This window comes from Carassius carassius, chromosome 30 (genome assembly GCF_963082965.1).
Source record: "Carassius carassius chromosome 30, fCarCar2.1, whole genome shotgun sequence".
NCBI classification, from domain to species: Eukaryota; Metazoa; Chordata; class Actinopteri; order Cypriniformes; family Cyprinidae; genus Carassius; species Carassius carassius.
In genome coordinates this window covers 5342751-5365286 of record NC_081784.1, presented here as the reverse complement: position 1 = coordinate 5365286, position 22536 = coordinate 5342751, and the positions used below count along the sequence as shown (strand labels likewise).

The following is a 22536-nucleotide window of genomic DNA, read 5'->3' as shown; positions in this document are numbered from 1 at the left end:
GAGTTCCATATGCAAATTACCATGTCCTCACACAAAGGGTCATAAAACTCTCCCATGTTTCCCACCTCCCACTTGGTTTTACTCAACTGACTCTTTTCATAGCTTCATTCTCTGGTTTTCCTGTTGGTATCATCCATCAAATCTCATTTGCCCTTTCCCCTGTATGAGTGATTGTATCTTTGTTTGTTTTTTAGTTAGTGTTTTAATCTTGTGCACAAATTATATGAGTTTCTGATTCAGCCTTGCAAATGAATGTCCCTTAAGTGTTTGATCCTCGCTACATGCTCAGATGCATTAATACTGTATGAAAGTATTTTCTGTGGCCACGAAAATATCCTTTTGTAGACTTGATATGTAATTGCACTAAATGTTCGAAGGACGAACTGATAAGTTGATGGAAATTTAATTCTGCTAGTTACTACTAGCAGTTCATTGTAATTTTTTATATACATTTCCCTTTTGAGCTTATTTACTTACAGAGCTCATGACATTTTTTAATAACGAGTATGAATTAGTTTGCAACAGCAATGAGCCTTGATTTGCTACTTGATATTGCTTATCAGTGCTATGTGAATACATTCAAATTCTGATTTCATTTTAATATTTTACACTTCGAAGATTGGTAAGATTTGTATTATTATTAGTAGTAGTAGTAGTAGTAATAATATTTTCAATTTTGAAAACAGATTGACACTTCCACAATTCTTTGATGAGTAGAAAGTTGAAAAGAAAAGCATTTATTAGAAAAATAAATCTCTTGTAATGTTAAACATGTCTTTTCTGTCACTTTGGATCAATTTAATGTGTCCTTGTTAAATACAAGTATTAATTTTTATAAAAATAAATAAATAAATAAATCTACTGACCCCAAACTTTTGATTGGTAGAGTTTGTTTATGATAACACGTATCACTCTTAAACATAATAATAACATTGCTGAATAAAAGCATTAATTTCTTTAAAAATAATAATCATAATATAATAATAACAATACTATTAATAATAATAATTAAAAAAGTAATAAAAAAATTACTGTCCCCAAATGTTTGATCTTTCCAAATGTTTTTGTACTAACTTACTGGTTCATGCGTCACATTGCACTGTCAGATATAATGCCCACCTCAATGCTCTTTTGTACTGCACATTATGTCAAATGAATTTAGAAAATTAGCACATTCAAATGAAACTGAACTGACAGAGACGGAGACAGAAAGCAAAGAGGCAATGCATAAATGATCAGGCCTCACCTCATTAACTGATATGTAGTAACGAGGCTGCTGGAAACGAGGTGTGTTGTCATTTCTGTCCCTCACCACTATCCGTACTTCATGCAGAATAATTGTTCCCACAAGCTCATTGGTGCACTGAATCTGAACCACGATGGTGGTGATGGAACTGGGTGGCTGGAAAAAAAAGCACATATACAGCGGTTTATAGAACATAAAGAAACTATAACATCAACGTAATATATAATATATGGTAATACTACCAATTTGCAATATTTTCAAAAGCTATGGCCATTACAGTAACATTAAGGTACCCAGCATTAGTAAAGTGTACTAACAATACAGGCAATCAGCCTGGATGTGTGAATGCACAAGATTACATAACTTGTGTAACAATGTGTAACGCATTAAAACTTCATAATCATCGGGAAGAAAGAGGCGGGAACCGGTGGACAATCAAATGAAAGCTTTAATAATAAAATAAACACAAAACAGCGCGGCAGCACCTCACGGCCGACTGCCGCGCACAAACAAAACCAAAACACAAACTAAAATCCAGGCCTGGTCCTCTCTCATCCTTCACTGTCGTCGCCCCTGTTTTATATCCTTCCATCTCCTCCGTGGGACTCGAGACCGGTGGGTCGAGCAGGTGTCGCTCATTTCTCAATCACTCCACCGGCCTCTCCCCGTTCCCACGGCTCTCGGTCCCGCCCCACTCGTCACACAATGCAAACAAGATTAATGTAAATTCTGCATATCTCTTTTGGATAAATAATCTGTTTGGCCTCAAGTACTCTGAATCCCACAAAGCCTTGTAAAGAGGAAGAGGAGGAGAACGAGGAGGGTATGGACTCTTATCACTATCCAATAATGTCATAAAAGGCCTGTCATCAACACAGTAGCCACTTTTCCACCATAGGGCCAGTGCTTTAAACATGCCAGGCGGGGGTAATAGCCTCAGGCTTGTAGCACCGAGGCCAAAATAGCGATGCATTTCCACTGTCGGGACGCTCCGCGGCGCTTCACTAAAGCCCGCCCTTTACATGCCTCTCTATAACAACGTCATGCAACCCCATCATTTCACCAAAAAAGAGAAGTTATCAGAAAACTAATAAGAAATAAATCACTGTAACTAGCGCGATCACAAAACGAACACAATAAAAGCGGCCATTTGTTTGCATGCTTGATACATCTAATTTAATTGCAAAGCAAACTTTTGAGAAGCAAACTTTTTTACATTAGTGGCAAATTATTTTCAATCATAAACCACATTAAATGTTGTTATTTTTATTTATACTAAAACAAACAAACTAATTATTTAAAATATATTCTCTTGGCAGTAAACATGTTGTCAGAGAAAAGGGATGTGGTTGCAAGCCATTCTTTGATTAAAGATTATGAGGGTGCATGAACAAAAAACAAATAATAAAAAAATAAAAACGTGTGATATGCACAAATAAATAATTTATAATAAACACTGCAATATTCCATTAAGAATTGTCCATTTTGATGTCATGGTCATGCAAAATTAACTTTTACATGGTATTCGCTAAAAGTAAAAAATGTTTGTGATAAAGCTGCTCCTCAAGAAGAAGTAAGTCTCACACTTTATATTTTTTATGACTATTTGAAAATAGCCTTTCCTCTTCCACAGAAGAAAGGGGCAGGGTGAGCAAAGCTAATTAGCATTTCAAGAGACATGCACTGAAACGGGTCACTGTGAACAGGGCTGTTTTTGACAAGGTAAAACGGATGTTGCAGACATTTCACGAAGACCCTGAACATTTATAACAAATTGTTGAAAATTGGCATCCAAAGTCCCCTTAAATATCTCATGCAATTTTGCATAAGTATATATATTTATCTTGATTCAAGGATGTTCAAATATTTTACTGGAAAGAGTAACATAATAATTAAGAAAATGTTGGAGTTCTGTGTGGCTGCTATGATCTCATTACCGTGACGTGTGATGGTTTGCTTCCAGTCGGGACAGAATTTATTGTAGAGCTTTTGTTAATCTTAGAGGCTTCAGGCAGACTGCCACGTATATAAATATATATATATATATATTTGTGCCAGCCAAAGGACAACAGCAGAAAAATGTTATATTTGACAGATTGTTTGTTTACTCACGTCTCGGTCCAGCACTCGTCCAGTGCTGTTGAGATACAGTCTCTGCAGTGCAGGGTCAAGGATAACCCAGTAATCATAGTTGTCCAGCAGCGTCAAGGAGATGGTTCTATCTGGATCCTGAGCGCGACCATTGATCTGCATGTTTTCCACAAGAACGGTACCTGGCAAAAAGAGATTGAAAAAGATAGAAAAGTTTATGTTTCAAGGTGCATGATAGGAAATTGACCACCTCATGTAATAGAAAAGTTCAAGTAATAAATATACATAATAATAATGATGATTTCCCCATGAATAAATAATAGTTGTAAATCCTTATTCTGTACAGATTCATTAGCTTCCTTTCTTGGCTCATAAATATCTGTGTATGAGAAGCTGATTATGTAAGAATGTGAAGGTCATCATTTCAGCATGTGTTAATGTATGGTTGGCTGAGTTCTCGCCTCTACTCCAAGATAATTACACTTCATTTAATGCTTCAATGTGTTACAAATTTTTTCAAATCCTTTTGAGTCCCTTCTGAAAAACACAAAATAATAAGTCCTAACAGAGCATGAACCACCATTCAGCGGTATTCAATTAATGTTCCATGAGGTCCAGGCTCTACATTTCCCTCCCAACAAAGGTCCAGACAATCATAACAACCATGTTTTTAAATAAAATGAATTTTCCTAAAATATGCTTTTTCACTGGAATGGATAAGATTATTTATGAGCTATTATCATAGAAAACATTCACCTGATAGCCAGCTTAATCTAAGATTTCTAAGGGGACTCATATGAAAGATTGGGATAAAGCACCATTAAATAAAGCCTGGAATCACCTATGATTCATTATAAATGTTCAGGCTGGCAGCTGCACCTTGCAAAAAGAAAGAAATAAGAAATCCTGAAAGTTGTTGAACTAGTCTCTCCAAGCACATAACCTGTACAGCATAAAAATAATGAACGTACTCGGTTACTAAAAGTAACCTCGGTTCTCTCTAGAAGAGCGAACGAGTACTGCGTCTTAGCTAAGACGCTACGGGAAAAGTCTCTTTTCACGAAATACTGAAGCAAAAAATTATCCTTAATTTTGTATTTTTGTAAAGCGCATTTGCAGCAGTACACAGCCATAGGCGAGACGGCTCGTTCGCTCATTGGCTTGTTCTCAGGCAATTGCACAGCCTATCGAGCGCAGGCTGATGCAACATCAGACCAATAAGGGTGCTTCGCGCCCTTCTTGCCACTTCCCGCCGAAACGGGTGCGGCCCAACCAATAAAAGGAGCTTGAAAAGCCTGACTCACCTGATTTATTTCATTGCCGAAGCGAACCAGAGTGAATCGTACGCACGGCAGAGAACACAGTACTCGTTCGCTCTTCTAGAGAGAACCGAGGTTACGTTTAGTAACCGAGTACGTTCTCTTACGAGAGCTCTCTCGTACTGCGTCTTAGCTAAGACGCTACGGGATCCCAATGCAAAACGCCGTGCGCGCAGGGATCACACACCAATAAACCCGAAGCAACGCCCAGGATTTACAGTGCACAGTCACCTGAGGGACTCACAGAGAGTCCAGGACAGAAAAGGGAAAAAGCCCTCCGTCCCATATCTAGCAGCATCCGTAGATGCGGCAATATGACATCACACAGCCGAGGCAAGGCCTGACCAATGTGGCAATGCGGGTCTTACGCAATACTGCCCATATAACAGTCGGCAGCGCATAGCGCTCGTGAACTCAGAATTCAGGGCCCTGATTCGACCATACCGACAGCAGCCTTGCTTGCAAGGCGGGAACCTCCAGGTTATAGAACCTGATAAATGTAGACGGCGAGGCCCAACCTGCCGCCATACATATATCCTGCAAGGAGATCCCAGTAGACCACGCCCACGACGAGGCGACGCCTCTTGTGGAGTGTGCTCTGACGCCCAACGGGCAGTGAAACCCTGACAGGGCAAAGAAGACTCGAGTCTCTATCCTCCCCTGACACCGGCAGGGCAGACAGGGCAATAACCTGAGCCCGAAACGGTGTGTTGAGGGATTTCGGCACATAACCGTGCCTAGGTTTGAGTATGACCCTTGAGTCATTGGGCCCAAACTCCAAGCACGACTGGCTCACAAGAGTACGTGCAAATCACCCACACGCTTCACCGAAGCGAGAGCCAACAAGAATACTGTCTTGAACGACGGAATGCTGAAGGCTAACCGATTGGATAGGCTCAAAAGGGGGACCCTTCAAGGCCTCCAAAACCGCCGCGAGGTCCCACATAGGGACTGACGGAGGACTGGGAGGATTCAGCCTCCTAGCTCCTCTGGGGAACCGGATGACTAAATCATTCCTTCCTATTGACTGACCGAGCGCCGTTTCAGAAAACGCCGCGATGGCCGCCACATAAACTTTGAGCGTGGATGGGGCTCTGCTCTTATCCAACAGCTCCTGTAGGAAGGAGAGGACCTCCGTCACCTCACAACTAAGGGGTGAATAACCTCGAGCTGTGCACCAGCTGGAGAACACCGACCACTTCGAGGCATACAGAAGTCGTGTCGACGGAGCTCTAGCCTGAGTGATGGTATTTATCACTCCCACTGCGAGATCAGCGGGTAACCGTTGAGCGCCCACACATGGAAGGACCACAACTCCGGTTGAGGGTGCCAAATCGAGCCCCTGGCCTGCGAGAGGAGGTCCCTCCTCAACGGTACCGGCCACGGGGCGACATCTGCTAACTGCATCAAATCTGGGATCCATGGTTGGTTCTTCCAAAGAGGTGCTACAAGCAGTAATGAACATCTCGTTTCTCTCACCCATTCTATCACCTGCGGAAGGAGGGAGACGGGAGGGAAAGCATAAAGCGGGCAGCACGGCCATCTCCGTGACAGCGCGCTTTCGTTCTTGGAAAAGAACGCGGGGCAGTGAGCGTTTTCGTGGGACGCGAAGAGGTCCACCTCCGCCCTGCCAAATCTCTCCCACAACAGCCGGACTGTTTGCGGGTGTAGAGACCATTCGCCCGTAGGAACATTGCCTCTGGACAGCCTGTCTGGACCCAGATTCTGTAGCCCAGGCACATGCACTGCCCTCAGCGAACGCACGTTGCGCTGAGCCCAAACCAGGAGGCGTTCCGTCAGTCTGCACAGGTTTCGAGACCCGAGACCGCCCTGGCGATTTTTGTAGGACACCACAGACATGTTGTCCGAACGGACTACGAAGTGGTGATCCTTGATATGGGGTCAGCGCGTTCTCCACTGCCAGCATTTCCAGACAGTTGATATGATGGAGCTTTTCCCATTCTGACCATAGGCCAAAGGACGGTCTGCCCTCAAGCAGCGCTCCCCATCCCGAAGTGGAGGCATCCGTCGACACCATCTTCACATTCGGGGAAGTCCCCAGGCTTACACCTGATCGGTACCAGCCGTTCGCTGTCCAAGGTGCCAGAGCTGCAACACAGCTCTGATTGACCTTGAAATGCAGCCGGCCAGACGCCCACGCTCTGCGCGGCACCCGAGCCTTCAGCCAGAACTGCAGGGGGCGCATGCGGAGCAGGCCCAGCTGCAGAGCCGGAGATGCTGAGGCCATGAGGCCCAGCATCTTTTGACAGTGTTTGAGCGACACGGTCGCGCCGCAGCGGAAAGAACTCGCTGCGCGCTGAATGCCCATCATGCGCTGTGGTGACAGCCGCGCCGTCATGGAACACGAGTTCAGAACTATACCCAGAAACAGATTCGTCTGACTGGGGTTCAGCGAACTCTTCGCCCAATTGACACTGAGGCCGAGCTTCTCGAGGTGATCGAGTAAAAAGGTGATCGATCACGGCTCCGCTCGTGATCGGGCCAGAACCAGCCAGTCATCCAAATAATTCAGCACTCGCATGCCTCTGAGTCTGAGAGGAGCGAGCGCTGCATCCATGCACCTCGTAAACGTACGAGGAGCCAGGGACAAGCCGTACGGCAGGACTGTAAACTGGTATGCCTGGCCCTCGAAGGCGAATCTCAAATATCGCCTGTGGTTTGACGCTATCTGTATTTGAAAATAGGCGTCCTTCAGATCTATTGACATGAACCAGTCCCCTCTGCGAATCTGCGCGAGGAGCTTCCTAGTCGTAAGCATTTTGAAACTGCGTTTCATCAATGCCTTGTTCAGCTGTCTTAGATCCAGTATGGGCCTGAGACCCCCGCCTCTCTTGGGCACCAGAAAGTATCTGCTGTACAGCCCCCCCTCGCTTTGAGCTTGAGACACAGGCTCTACAGCCCCTTTGCTCAACAGTTTTGATATTTCGGCCCGAAGTATGTGTGCTACTTCTGTTTTGACCGTAGTTTCGACGCGCGCTGAAAAGTGCGGTGGGCGACGAGAAAACTGTAGCGAGTAGCCTCTCTTTATAATGCCTAGCACCCAATCCGAAACCCCTGGAAGCGCTGACCATGCATCTGCATGAATGGCTAAGGGCTGGATGCGAAGCGCGCTCTGTTGACTGGGCAACGGCGGTGCTCGGGTGTGCTGCGCATTTGAGGCGGGGAGCGCGCTGATCACAGCGGGCAGATCGCTCCTCCTCGACCCCATCCCGGCGCTTAACCGACTGGGGGGAGGCTGAGCGGGTCCCGTGGGATTCGATATATCTGCGAGTAACTGTGGGCTGCATGTGTGCACATTTACCACTTTCAACTCGCTGTCTGCCAGTGCAGAATGTACGTGCACGGGCCTCGTTTTTACAGAAGCCCCGCGCCGTATGTGACATAGTGTATGTGGGCACTGGGAAGTGGGCACGTTTACTATGCGGCGCGCTTGACCGATCTGTGTCGATCTTATGTGCGCTAGCCCTGTGTGCAGGGCTGTGCTTACATGTGGAGATGGGCACTGAGGAGTGGGCATCGTCACTGCATTTATAGCACCATCGGCCGTGGCCGGACGAGCATGCACGGGTTTCGTTTTTACAGAAACCACATGACGCGTGTGACATAGTAATTGTGGGCACTGAGGGGTGGGCATGCTTACTATGCAGTGTGCGCGACCGACTTGAGTCGTATTTATGGGCACAGGCCCTGTGTGCAGGGCTGTGCTTACATGTGGAGATGGGCACTGAGGAGTGGGCATCGTCCCTACATTTATAGCACCATCGGCCGTGGCCGGAACACCAGAAAAAACACTCTTTTCGTGAAACATCTGGGTAGCTGTGATAACGGCTTTTGTGTGCAGGCAAGCGGGCACTCGTGCAGGCTTGCGCATTGCAGAGGACACTGAGGCAGTCACAACTCTTGGAACTGCAACAGCGGCGCGCTTGGGTGAGAGCTCGGCCGCAGCGGAACTCGAACACCGGCGCTTTCCCAGCAGTGCTAGGATGCTTTCGGGGCTTCTGGCTTCACCGCAATCCTCTGCCGCGGCTCCCGCGGCGTGGGGCGACGGCTTGAAGAGCGAGAACGGGGTCCCGAGCTGCATTGTTGACGCTGTCGCGATGACGCAGCAGGAGGCGGTGGGCGTGACTGAGAGCTCTGTGGGGCCGTTCTAGAGCGGCTAGCTGCAGAACTGGAGCGCTTCGGCAAGAAGTGCTTGAAAGCCTGCGAAGCTTTCTGGTCCTCGGCGAATCTCTCCACAAACTCGTTGACGGATGATCCGAAGAGGCCAGCAGGAGTTAGCGGCGAGTCAAGGAACGCAGCGCGCACAGACTCCTTGATGTCAGAAAGCGTCAGCCACAAATGCCTCTCAGCCACCGTAGCGGAAGCCATAACCCGTCCCATGGCCTGTGCAGCGGACTTAGTAGCGCGGAGGGAGAGATCCGAAGCACTCCTCAGATCCGCGAGACAGATCGCTTCAGGTCCCATCTCATCCAACTTGCGGAGGAGATTGCCCTGGAAAATCTGCAGCGTAGCCATGGTGTGTAGCGCAGACGCAGCCTGCCCAGCAGCAGAGAATATCCGTGCGAGCAGCAATGACGTCATGCGGCAGGCTTTGGATGGCAACGCCGCCTTAGTCCGCCGTCCAGCAGAGGGCGGGCAAAGGTGCGCTGCTATAGCCTGTTCCACCGGCGGAAGTGACAGGTAGCTTCTGTTCTTAGCACCGTCCAGTGTGGAGAATGCTGGCGAAACAGATGAATGGATTCTCGCCGAGAATGGAGCGTCCCAAGCTTTCGCCACTTCTTCGTGAAGCTCAGGAAGAAAAGGGGCGTGCTTTGAGCTTGAAGAAGAACGCTCATCCGGAAGATAGCTACCATCCAGCCGGGAACGTGAAGGGGGCGCTGGTGCAGACCACTCGAGGCCGAGGCTCGCTGCGGCGCAGCGGATGATGCAGGCTTCGAGAAGGATGCCAAGCGAGTCCTCAGAGTCACCATAGGCAGTAGCTCGCAATGAGGGCAGCCGCCGTCAGCGAGCGCGAGCGCTGCATGGTCCTCACCCAGACAGGAGACGCAGATGACGTGACGATCTCCTTCGCTGAGCGGGGCTCTGCACGAGCCGCACGAGGGCATCTTTAAAAAGACGCAGCTCTTTTTGTGAGTGTGCGTCGCAGGGCGAACACACACACAGGATATAAATGGATACAAGGATATAAAGGATATGGGCGCCGGATAGCGCAGCAGGAACGGTGGTGGAAGGCGGCGATGCCAGCAGCTTTAGAATGGCTCGTCCTGCTGATATGCTTTCTCAGACGGCGCTTGCTTCCTCCGTGATCCAGCGATGCGTGAGCTTCGCTAAAGAGATGAAAAATTAGGTGAGTCAGCCTTTTCGAGCTCCTTTTATAGGTTGGGCCACACCCGTTTCGGCGGGAAGTGGCAAGAAGGTCTCATTGGTCTGATGTTGCATCAGCCTGCGCTCGATAGGCTGTGCAGTTGCTGCAGAACAAGCCAATGAGCGAACGAGCCGTCTCGCCTATGGCTGTGTACTGCTGCAAATGCGCTTTACAAAAATACAAAATTAAGGATAATTTTTTGCTTCAGTATTTCGTGAAAAGAGACTTTTCCCGTAGCGTCTTAGCTAAGACGCAATACGAGAGAGCTCTCGTAAGAGAACTGACTTCTTCTGTAAAACAAATGCTGCAAAAATGCAAATTAAATACTGAATCAAACCTGAAACGTTGCCATCGTCATGTCAGTTATATTTGTTTATTAAAATGATTTTCCATCAAGCAAGATTTGACCTTGTGACTTCTCATTCTGAAAAGAAGACTATTCCTCAGAGCCCCAAAATCTTAGATTCACGTAGAGGGCTTGAGTCTCTTTAAGACTGAGATCCAAGAATGGCCCCTGGCACAAACAATTCAACCAGAACTAGAATTCAGAAAGCTGGTCAGATTATTTTCTCAAAGCTCATATGTACATTCAACAAGGAGCACTTTTCACATCCCATTAAACTCTTAAAGTTCTTGCCCACTTAAAGTGCCAGCATGTATAGATCTTGCCCTAATTGCAGCAAACATTTGTTTGTTTGGGTGTATTAACTGTTAAAAGTGCTGAAAAATACAGTGCATTCAAGAAATATGCAATACTGTAACACAGTTATGCAACATTATAAATATAATGTGCTTTTTTGGCCATTAAGTTTCCTAAAGAGAATAACATTAGACTAATTTAATGATCCTTCAATGTCTTGCAGCTTGCTAATATGGAAGCATTTAAATGAGAAAGATATTTTAAATGATGTTTCTTCATCGCAGATTTGGAGAAAATGAGCATTACATCACGTGGGGGAAGTCGTGGCCTAGTGGTTAGAGAGTTTGACTCGTAACCCTATGGTTGTGGGTTTGAATCTCGGGCCGGCAATACCACGACTTAGATGCCCTTGAGCAAGGCATCGAACCCCCAACTGCTCCCTGGGTGCTGCAGCATAAATGGCTGCCCACTGCTCCGGGTGTGTGTGAGTTCACTATTCTGTGTGTGTGCACTTTGGATAGGTTAAATGCAGAGCATGAATTCTGAGTATGGGTCACCATACTTGGCTGAATGTCACATCACAGAGCATCAACTACCTGCCCATAATACTGATATTATCAGAAGCATTCACAATAACAACATTTGAATATTCACAATAACATCATTTTAGCAGTCAATTCAAACACCAGTGAAATTTCACTTTTTCACTGTTTTGGGAAACAATCTTTCTTGTTGCAATTGCATTTGGTGATGCTAGTGGAGCACAAAGTATACACTTCAGCTTTAAGTGAATTAGCCTACAGCCCAGATCCCTGAGAAACTCAAGCCATAACAGACATCCGATGCCGTCAGACATAGACTCAGAGGCCTTGATGTTTGACTCCAGTATTACCTGAAAGAGAATCCATGACCTGAGTGTAACCACCCCTTAGCATGTGAGCTGAGCAAAAATACATCAGCCACGAGTGAGGGCAGATGTGAGAATCTCTGTGTAAACAGCATCTCAGTACCTCGAGTGAGGGGTCACAACAAACCTGCTGTCACAGCAAACCCATCCCACACCAGCTCATATCAGCTGTTTGAGTGGTTAGGAATATAGATTGGTATTAACATTTGGCTTCTGTTGGATTATTTTTAATTCTGTTGGATTGTCCTGGAAAAAAACACACAGATAAAACAGTAAGGAAATTCCGAGGAAAATGGCTCCTTTGATTCATGTCTGCACACTGGAAAAAATCAAATGCTATTAAGAGGGATCTCACGCCAGGCACGACGGAGACTCGAGGAAACGACAGTACACGTACACATACACCACACACCAAATCCAACACAGCTTCTCAGAAACCTTTTCACACCCATAAGCAGGTGTGAGCTTGTGCTCCGTCGCACATGTGCAGACTTTCCACATCTATTCCTTAACAACCTGGCGAACGGCATCATTAGTGGTGTTTGCTAAGGCAAAATCACTATTATTCAAACTTTAACGCATAACCATTTATGCTACAGGCATGAATCATACCTCAAATCCCGTGGCTTGCTGTGGAGAGATGTGCTATTACATTTTTAAGTGACTGGACTTACATCTTTTGGTGGTGCATAATAGAACAGGAGAAAAAACTCAAATACTTATACTGTACAGAATATTGAAAGAGAGACTCAAGCAATATTTAGAGATCAGAATTTCATAAAGATTTATGAGTGGGCTCTTTGGTTTGAGATGGTCTGACTGGTCTCTGATGCTTTGATGGTTGGCCACTTGGATGCCCAGTCTGACGAAAAAAAAAAAGGTTAAGGTGCTAAGGTCTTCAAAATGTAATCATGATTTTTCAGGTGAAAAAGTGATTATGATTTAATACCTATATGATTAATTGTGTGATTGATTGATTGATTGATTGATTGATTGATTTCCTTAAAATGGGTGATTACTTATCAATGACTATAGAGTATTAATAACAAAATATTTTTTACTGTAGAATTAAAAATTGAGAATTTAATAATAATAATAATAATAATAAAACAATTGATACAAAGCTAATATTTACAGCTGTAGGTGAATGTCCTAAGGTTGCGTTCGCATTTGCATGTTACAATCAACCCAAACTCAAAGCAAATGGTGTAGAGAAGCATTTACCTCAAACCAAGCCACTCTAAAACACTGAAAACACTGAACCACAAGCTGTTAGCATTTTAAAGAAGACAAAGCAGCGCTTCATTCTAAAACATATAACACATATTCTTATTTAAAGGTGTCATCGGATGCTACATGCACTTTTACAAGTTTTTTTAACTGAAATGTGTGTTGGCAGTGTGCGTACAAAACTACCCTATAATGATAAATATCCAACCAGTTTTTTTTTAGGTTACTAAAATCTTTACCCCTTTCTCAAATCGTCTGTTTGATGACACAAAAACAGGCCCCTCCCATGATAATTTGATTGCCAGTAGCGTTTAACCACAGACTGGACTGGCGTCTTCACTTAGACCAGCCCTGAGTGAACTGTCATCAGTCTACCATTGTTTTGATGCCAGAGCAAAAGTAGACAAGAATCTACCTAAATGCATCTATATTCGCGCAAATCATTCGTGATCCAGCTTCACCTACAGAAAAAGTGAGTATAAGGTTTTTTTTTTAATTAACCTTTGCAAATTTGCTTTTCTTATAATGTGCTAATTAGCACAATGAATGCGGTAAAGAAAATACAGAGAGAGGTGGGGTCAGCAGAGCTCATTAACATTTAAAGGAAAATGCTACAAAATGGCTTTTACTCTGAAAAGTGCTGATTGTGACAGGGTAAAAAAAAGGTGCTTTTACACTACCATTAAGACATTTTAACCAAACTATGTTACAGACTTTTCATTAAGACCCTAAAGAACCATATCAACTTGTGGAAAATGGGCATCCGGTGAACCCTTTAAATTAATCACAGCCTTTGCGATTTGATAATTCATATTATCCATATTGGTTTAATTTTGATTAAAGGTACAACACTACTTGCTAAGACTAAAAACTAGCTTAGGCTGGTTTAAGCCTAAAAAGACTCCAGAAAACCCACCAATAAGTTTGTTGGGGCAAGAACAAGTCGCACTTACTTCAGAAATGATTATTCTCTGCCAGCTCAATTGATGTGCCTTCTGTCAACCAGCCAAAGAAGTTTGTGCCAATCAGTTTTAAAATGGAAAAATGCGAGACGGGACACAGTTGTTGTTTGACAGGGAAAGCAGGTCCAATTTAAACTGAAGGAAATGGATGCTTATTTGAATGCAGAAATGAGCTGTCATCCTCCTGTTTTGTGTGTGTGTGTGTGTGTGTGTGTGTGTGTGTGTGTGTGTGTGTGTGTGTGTGTGTGTGTGTGTGCGCTAATGTGTGATTGTATTATGTTCAGATGCCTCATGAGGCTCAGCTCTATTAAAGGAGACCTGAAGCCTGTGTGTGTGTGAACTGCAGGAAGGATATGAAATCTAGCAGAATTGGGAGAGAAATCGAATTTGATGTGAAAATCCTAGAACATCACGTTACCCTATTGATGAAAATCTTTGTTCATCATCAGAAGAGTCCTGCTGTCACAAAATCATTACAGTACAGGGTTGTGTAACTGGCTTTAACTTTCAATCAAACAGGACAACTGCAAACAATCAGATACCTCTCCATCATAAAACACAAAAAATTGATTATATTCAAGTGACACTGGAAGACTTCCTGGAGAAAAGAAAAAGATCAAATGATTCCCATGTTGTTTCTCTAGACAGCAATGAGATTAAATGGGAGACCTCATAGAGACTTCAGCTTAAGGACACAGTTCCTCATTCTCAAAATGTGTCCTCATTTATTCACCCTCTTGTTGTTACAAACCAAAATCACTTTCTTTTTTTCTTACAAACACAAAAATCAGACGTTAGAAAGAATTAGGTATAAGTTTACACTGTTAAGCTAAAGCAAAAGTATCACAGAATATGCAAAGTTTGTCAGATCAGATTGTCCAAAACTCAATATCTATATATTGAATATTACTATTTATATTTAATACTTCAAAAAACAAAAACAGACAGCCTTATTAGCACTACTGAACTAGAAAAGAGCAACCAATGAGCACTAAATATAGTCATGTGACAGTTATTATTAAAAGTAATTTATGTGATGTGATTTATGCACAAAATTATGGAATTTGTGATATGATTTATGTACAAAAGTATCCAACTTTAAACATATAAATATTTTTTTAAATGTATATTAAAATCTAAACTATTGTCTATCTATCTATCTATCTATCTATCTATCTATCTATCTATCTATCTATCTATCTATCTATCTATCTATCATATTTAAATAAATATGATACCAAAGTCAGACATCTCAATGTAAACTTAAATATTAATCATAACATTCTTATTAAGCTTATTATTTGTGCTAATCTATTCACATCAATTTTATAGTTCTAGGCATTTAGTACAGTGGTATATATTTTCATTTATTATGTACATTTATTCATTTAGCAGATGTTTTTCCAAAGTGACTTACAAAAGAAGAACAAACCAATTTGTCAAGGAATCTTAGAATAAGGAATTTTAGAAGAAATATCTGAGACAGTGATACTTCAATACAGCATAACAGCGAGTCTTATTAAGTCTCCAGAGCTCAAAAAAGCAACTTATGAGCAATAAACTGTTGCTTTGTGTCATGATGAGTGATCTGATGATCTGACCTCTAACCCGTAAATCCATCATTCCATTAGACCTCTGAGATATTCTGCAAGTCATTACACAGCTGCAGACTTTGGGCTTTAAGACTTCTCCTCCACTGTTACACAATGATGTGTGACTTCCTCCGTGAAGTCCCAGAGTTAAATAGATCAGGAGAGGGTAATCTTATTTTGAAGTGTAAAGCTCTTTTGGGAGTTGTATGGTGGCTTCTCCTCAGACCCCTAGAGGACCTGGGGCTCATTCAAGAGTGATGGTTCCTTACCGCCTGTGTGCAGGAGGCTAGAGAAAGTTCAAAATAATTACTGAAATTCTGTACCACACATAAAAATGAAGTGGTTAAAGGGAAATCACCCACATAAAAGAACAACGATAAATAATCTCGGCGCTTTGTTGTGCATCCTCTGTCATGTGACATTAAAAAAACCTGACCCTGCTGTCACACTAACCTATTAATAAGAGAGGCTAATTACTGTCATTACCATAACACAATGTGTGTATGAATAATTGGACCGCAGGAACAGATCTTTGTCTTGGAGCTCCTGGAAGAGTTTCTTCCTCAGAACTGCAACCATCAACATCTTGAACTCAACATGATGAGATTTCACCTTCTGAATCACACAAAAGGGCGATTTGTGGATAAGATGTTAATGGCTGTTTTCACGAGTGTAAAACGCTGCCAAGCTGCCGTGAACAGCTGTGTGGACTCATGTGCCAGCCTCCGTGTGGCTTTCACATCATGATTTGGTTAAAGTCATCCTGCTTCCAATTATCAGCTAAATGTCAGAGTCACACCATCCATCCACAGAGAAGACAAAAATCACAAAAGCAGAACAGACTTGGTGTGATGGATTTAGGTAAGCATCTGTGACGAAGGCCATGGTCAACAAGTGCAAGCAAAGCAGTGAAACACAATGCCTTCTGAAGCCCAGATAGATCGATGTACTGTAGTTTGCCTAGAAATATTAAGTTAATGATGGCTCTGCTCCAAAACCTAGAGAGCTGCCTTGCTGTCTAATGCCTATATATACTGTTATCCCAGATTTTTTTTAACCCAAAGTAAGTACATTAAACATAAAAATAAATCTACATAGTACTTAACTTTTTGAGTTACCATTGACATTAGTTTTATCATTCTATTGAATTTTTTAAACTGAGTCTGTTGATTGGGATGAGTTGACTGTTTGAACTGACACCATGCAGGCACTATTTGCACAGTTACAGCTTGTGAATTTCTGTCAATGTTTGCTGGTGAGTTGAAGCACCTTCTTTACTTTTTGCTCTGAAACAAATGAGAGGTATAACAGTTAGCTAATCAAGAGATATAATATGAGACTGCATGTATGTCAATCCCAAACCTTTCAACACTGTCTTTTATATAGTCTGCAACCAATTTGGACCAATTTGGATTATGTGGTTCATGATTTAATAATTAATCAGTATTTGGTCAGTGATCTTCATTAAACAAACAGGCGAAAGAGTCATCTCTTGTGGTTTCATAAGTGCTGTTTGCTCTTATGGGTTCATTGAGACGTGTTTGTCTCTTAGAGAAAATTATTGTTTGTCTCTTGTAAGATTAACGGACAAGCTTAATAAGTTAAATGATCCAGTTGTATTATAACTTTTCAAGGTCCTATTAGAAGTTCTACTTTACTTTTGCGAGTAATGTTTTACACAAACAAGCTTATATTATATGGATTATTCTGTGTATGTGCCGAATACTAGCCTAAGTTAGTTACTAAAGAAATGCAATTTCTCCTCCACATAGTGTTAGCTAATTAGTTCGCTACGGAATACATTTCATTTAAAACCCAGTCTTTTCTACCATGCTTGATAACTTTACAACTGCAATTATAAGTAGTAGTTTATGGATAATTTAACAGGTCATGTCTCAATGACAGTTTGCCTTATCAGCTGGTAAAAAAAAAAAATCTAATGTTGTCATTCTACAGATTCCAAGAAGATCGACGCTGAGCTAAAAAAAAAAAAAGATGATCTGGAAATGTAAGTAATGTCAGTTTCCTTACTTGTTAAATACTTGTTAAAATGTTATAAACATTTTATAGATTACAGGTAATAACAATGTCAATGTACTGTACAGTCAATGTTCTTGGACCAATTGTTTTGCTTCATAAGACCTCAATATATCATCAAGAGTCAGGGGTATTAATTCTGTGTTTCCAGTATCTGCTTTTTTGACACTCAAAGTGATGAAACCCCTTCACTTCCATCTACCTTTAGCAACAGCATTTGTGTTGAGGAAGCCATCATGCCTACATAGGCTGCTCACTAGATTCTGGAACACAGCCATAAACAGGAATTATTTTTACAAGCCCATTAAGTAGCTACTCAATCAGCAGATGGATGGAGTTATCTCAGTGTGAGTGAGTGGAGCTTGTTTTTCATTTGTTTTCAGAAGACACTTTTATTTTAGGAGGTTGTGCAGGTCTAATTCGAGGATGATTAGAGAGGACGGGACGAATCAGTTAGACCCGAGACACTTTAATGAAAGTACAGATCTACAGCACAAGCCAATATATCTACTGCTCACTGAGGAGGAGACCTAGAAAAAACAATTGCTGTCTTCAACAACGAGGAATGCATTACATATCAATGACTAAATTGTTATCAGCCAGTATAAGAATTACTTAAATTATTATAGGTGCATTTGTGTGATAAAGCCCATATTTAATTCTGATAATATCATAAATCGCATTAATGCTTATTATGTGGCTAAATGGAATACTTTGCATCACACAAATTACACAATTCCACTTACACACACACACACACACACACAAACACATAGCCTCTCTCTCTCTCTCTCTCTCTCTCTCTCTCTCTCTATATATATATATATATATATATATATATATATATTCAATTTTATATTACATTACACTCTTTCAGTGTCTGTTTTTAGTTAAAACTGCACTGCACTGCATTCTGTATTGGACATTTAGTGTTAAAGAACATAAAGAACAACAAACAAAACAGTTATTAATAGATTCATAACACCTGCATTGGGCAAAATTTCTAAATCTGTTCATACCTAATAAAAACTACACAGATAGATGTAAATACAGTGTCGCTTATATATTGAGATGTGATTTGTTTAAAGTGAGATTGGGTTCTTTTGTAGCATAAAGAGGAGATTCAAGAGTCCAGAACTACTGAAATAAACTCTCAAAAAATGAGAATAAAGAGGAACGGAAATAACAACAGAGCAAGAGGAGAGAGATGTTGTCCTGCCAGCAAAGAGATATCAATCAGGCCTTCATCCAGGACCTGCCAGGGGCCGCTGAAGACACACAAACACACACAGACACGGAAACAGGAGAGATTTAGACTGTCTCTTAAAAAAAGTGGCTGTAAAAGTGTTGTGCTTTAAAACTTCACTATGAGCTTAAACTCCCACTGAATGCACAAGACACAGAGGTTAGCTAGTAAATTAGAGAATTTAAGCATTAATAAATAAATGGCACACAAACAGACCATAAGAGCCTGCTTCCCTCAAACAGTACAGCATGGCACTTGCAGCATCAAAGTCGTGGGTTTGAATTCCAGGCAACAACAACAACTGATAAAATGTAAATGTGCAACTGACATGTGTTCAAATCAAGTCACAGCAAGTCAAATGAATGGCCTTTTTAAACCCTTTTGATTTAATTCCCCAATGTAACATTTCTAAATAAATGTTACAAATGTTACATAAATGAATGTAAATGCTACACCCCAACCCCACCCCCCCAAAATCAATTGAAATCGACTGGATCATGAAAAGTGGGCATTTACTTAAAGTATATGAATGGAGATTAACTGAATGAGACTTTGTTTTTAAAACAACACCTAAATAGCCATATTGGTTAACATTATCTATGACTTTATTATTGGTTATGGACAGTCACCTCAGAGGTGGAGCAAATTAACATATTTTGATTTAAGATTATGAAGACATATTTATTATTGCAATAATGTGCAACAACGAATCACTATAAAATCATAATTACGATCAATTACGATTTCTTGTACACATACTTTATTGTTCATTTACAGTACATGCTCAGCCTTGCATGGCACTGCAAAACTTTCAACTAAATCATATTAACTTTCATATTAAATATTACTATCTAAGAGTTTCCAGTACTGATTCTTGAAACAAATTTTGCCAAGTGAAGTAAACTACATATATCCCCTGGTGAGTGTGTAAGAAGCAGTGAACAACATGGAATATCTATCTGACACACACAGCGTCCCCATGACCAGACATGAACATGAACAGCTTTTGGATACTAATGCAGGTCTGCAGTTTACAGAGATGAAGCTGAACGAATATTCACTATCAATTCCCATTAGCAGCCCTGATAGAGACAGACATAAAGCCAGAAACAGATTCAGGCTGTGTTTGGAATGGAATACAAGCATATTCCATTGAAATAAAGAATAGCATGCAAAATAAGATATGATGCAATGTTTCAAAGAGTAAAATACATGTTTGACACATGGCCTCATCACATTTTATGTCCTAAAATGCAAAAATTAATAAACATTTTCCCCCAAAATTTTAAATATGTAATTATTTATTCTATAAACTCAAAGCTACATTAGAAATTGATGAAATAAAAAATAGTGTATGAACGTTTCTGTCCAGAGTCTTCATTAAGATACAGCTCTATTAGATTTCCTCCAAAAATGATATAGAAATGAACAGCATCTGGGTCTGTGAGGAAAGGATCTCTCATGTGAGATTTTTTTCAACTTTTCGGCTCAAACGTGGTAACGTAGCTGATGTTTTCAATATTGCTAATTTAACCGCTAGTTGCTAGGCAACCATACATCCAGTCCAGCCCAAAATTACACAAAATGCAATTAGCCACAGAATATTCATGCATGCAAAGTTTGGTGAGTGTTCATAATAGGGATCAAACACTATAGCTGTTCAAAGGAATAGTGGGGAAGCGTAATAAAAACTACAGCAGAAGAGCAGCAAAAATAGATCTAGAAGATGCTGCATTTCAGATGAATCGAATAAACACACGCTTAAAGCACCACAAAATATAAACTCTCCAGCACTTCATTTTCGTCCATATGCTTTTCCTAACATTAATGATGACATACACGCGCAAATATGGACTACAAACACTGCTGATGCAATGCAAACAAATAATACGGATGAGCAAGACTTACTTAGTGTATCATCTCACCACTATTTATAGACAGAGCTAATGCTGAGCTCCAGAACAAACATATTCATCAAATGGAGCATGTTTTAAGATACTAAGCTTAAACACACTGACCCTGCTACCCAAATCCCACTCTCACATATTGAAACAAGTGGAGTTCACTAGATGTTAAGATCTGGCCTTTCACTTGAAAGTAACGTATAAACAGAACAGTTATTCAGTTGCAATTTTTGGGGCTTAAAGGTGCTGTAAGTGATTTTAACTAGCATTTGCAACTGAATTTGATTACCATCGTCTTCGGAATCCCCTCCAACTAAACTTTGCCTCGGTGCTCTTTCAAAATAACAGTTGTGACACAGCTAATAAAAGGACATTTCTAGCAAAAAACATCTGAGAGTTTTCACCTATCGGTGCAGGTCTGTGAGTAGTAGCAGTACACTGTGTAAATAGCATATGTGTGGTTTGTTTACTGGAAAAAGTTGATTGTGTGGCACTGTAACAGGTTTCATATGTGAAAGTGGCTTTGCTGCAGTCCCACAGCACACAAAACCCTGATATTAAACACAAGTGCCTCCCAGGACAATGTGCCATCACGATTTCACATTATCTCTACAGAAACTACCAACCCAACACTGCCTGCTGTAAACTCTATAAAAGCAGAAAGTTTTGTTTGATTATTTTTTGGAATCACAAAATTATATAAAAATGGCTTTATAAAGAGGATTCTATTTATGGACCACTCATTCATGGGTCAAAACCAAAACGTGTTTAAATTTAAATTACAAATGTACATTGCATGTAATTATTTAGGATGCATGTATTAATTTAAATATATATGTAAACAAATAATCATACTCGTATATACATATGCACATTTAAGTATTGATACAACATTAGAAAGTGGTTCATGATGTTAATTAACAGCATAGACAAGTTCCTAGAGACACCCAACTAACATGAACTGATAATACCAAAGCACTCTTAAAAAAATCTGAGTGTTTGGACAGAATAATGTGTTGGAATTGTTTGTACACAGCCATCTTAGAATGATACAAATTCATCCAGCCTTTTTCCTTTTCTTTTTTTATGATGTTCATAAAACCAAACCAGGCTCAGAAAACGAGAGGTTTGGATTGTGTCCGCAATATGAAAGTTGTGGAGTCGGATTGGAAGTTGGAGCTGTTACAGTACAGACTGGTCGGAGACGGAAGATCACAGGTAAGGTTGTTTATTGTCAAGTGAAAGAGTAGTGATACCTTCCCTTGTGTTTTGGCAGAGTGAAGATCCAAATGGCAGTAGAGGATTTGAGAAGCTGGAGGATGACGACACATAGATACACACACGATGAACACAGGAGGTAACTTGGGATTGCTGGTTATAATAAATTATCTGTTCACTATTTTGAGCTGAAACTTCACAGGTACATTCAGGAGAGCCATAAGATTTACATTACATCTTGTAAAAAGGGGCAAAATAGGTGCCCTTTAATTAAACTCCTCTCAGTATATTACTTTTGATATTATCAAACTGATTTGAGCAGTTTTGTGAAACAGTATAAAATATTTTAGACTCAGACAACCGACTAATGCCACAAAACATTCAATCATTTTTAAAATCCATTGCTAATACTCACTAGTGGTTTTTACCATGTTGCTGTGTGGTTGCTGACTATCTCAAGTCAACTGCGTATACAGTAGTTATGTATATACTGAAGTTGTGTGTGTGTGTTCACTGCTCTGTGTGTGTGCATTTCGGATGGGTTAAATGCAGAGCACAAATTCTGAGTATGGGTCACCATACTTGGCTGAATGTCACTTCACTTTTTTTTTTTTTTTTATATGCATGCTTTATTGTGTCTTAAGTGTTTCCCCAGCAGAAGGGAAATTATCTATGTGCTTTTGCACTGATAATAGTCAAACCCTGATCTGAACTTAAACTGGCCAGTAAAACGATTCTGATATTTTCCAAAGAGCTGA

At 41.3% G+C, this 22536-nt stretch overlaps 1 protein-coding gene across 1 annotated transcript in view; it reads right to left on the bottom strand.

The window, feature by feature from the left end:
• LOC132110460 (protocadherin-15-like) overlaps positions 1 to 22536 on the bottom strand; it is a 197213-nt gene that overhangs the window by 121477 nt on the left and 53200 nt on the right. The window contains exons 5-6 of the mRNA XM_059517084.1: positions 3359 to 3519; positions 1247 to 1402 (exon numbers count right to left, since the gene is read on the bottom strand). Coding sequence (XP_059373067.1) covers positions 1247 to 1402; positions 3359 to 3519 — 317 coding nt within the window. The remainder of the gene's footprint in view (positions 1 to 1246; positions 1403 to 3358; positions 3520 to 22536) is intronic.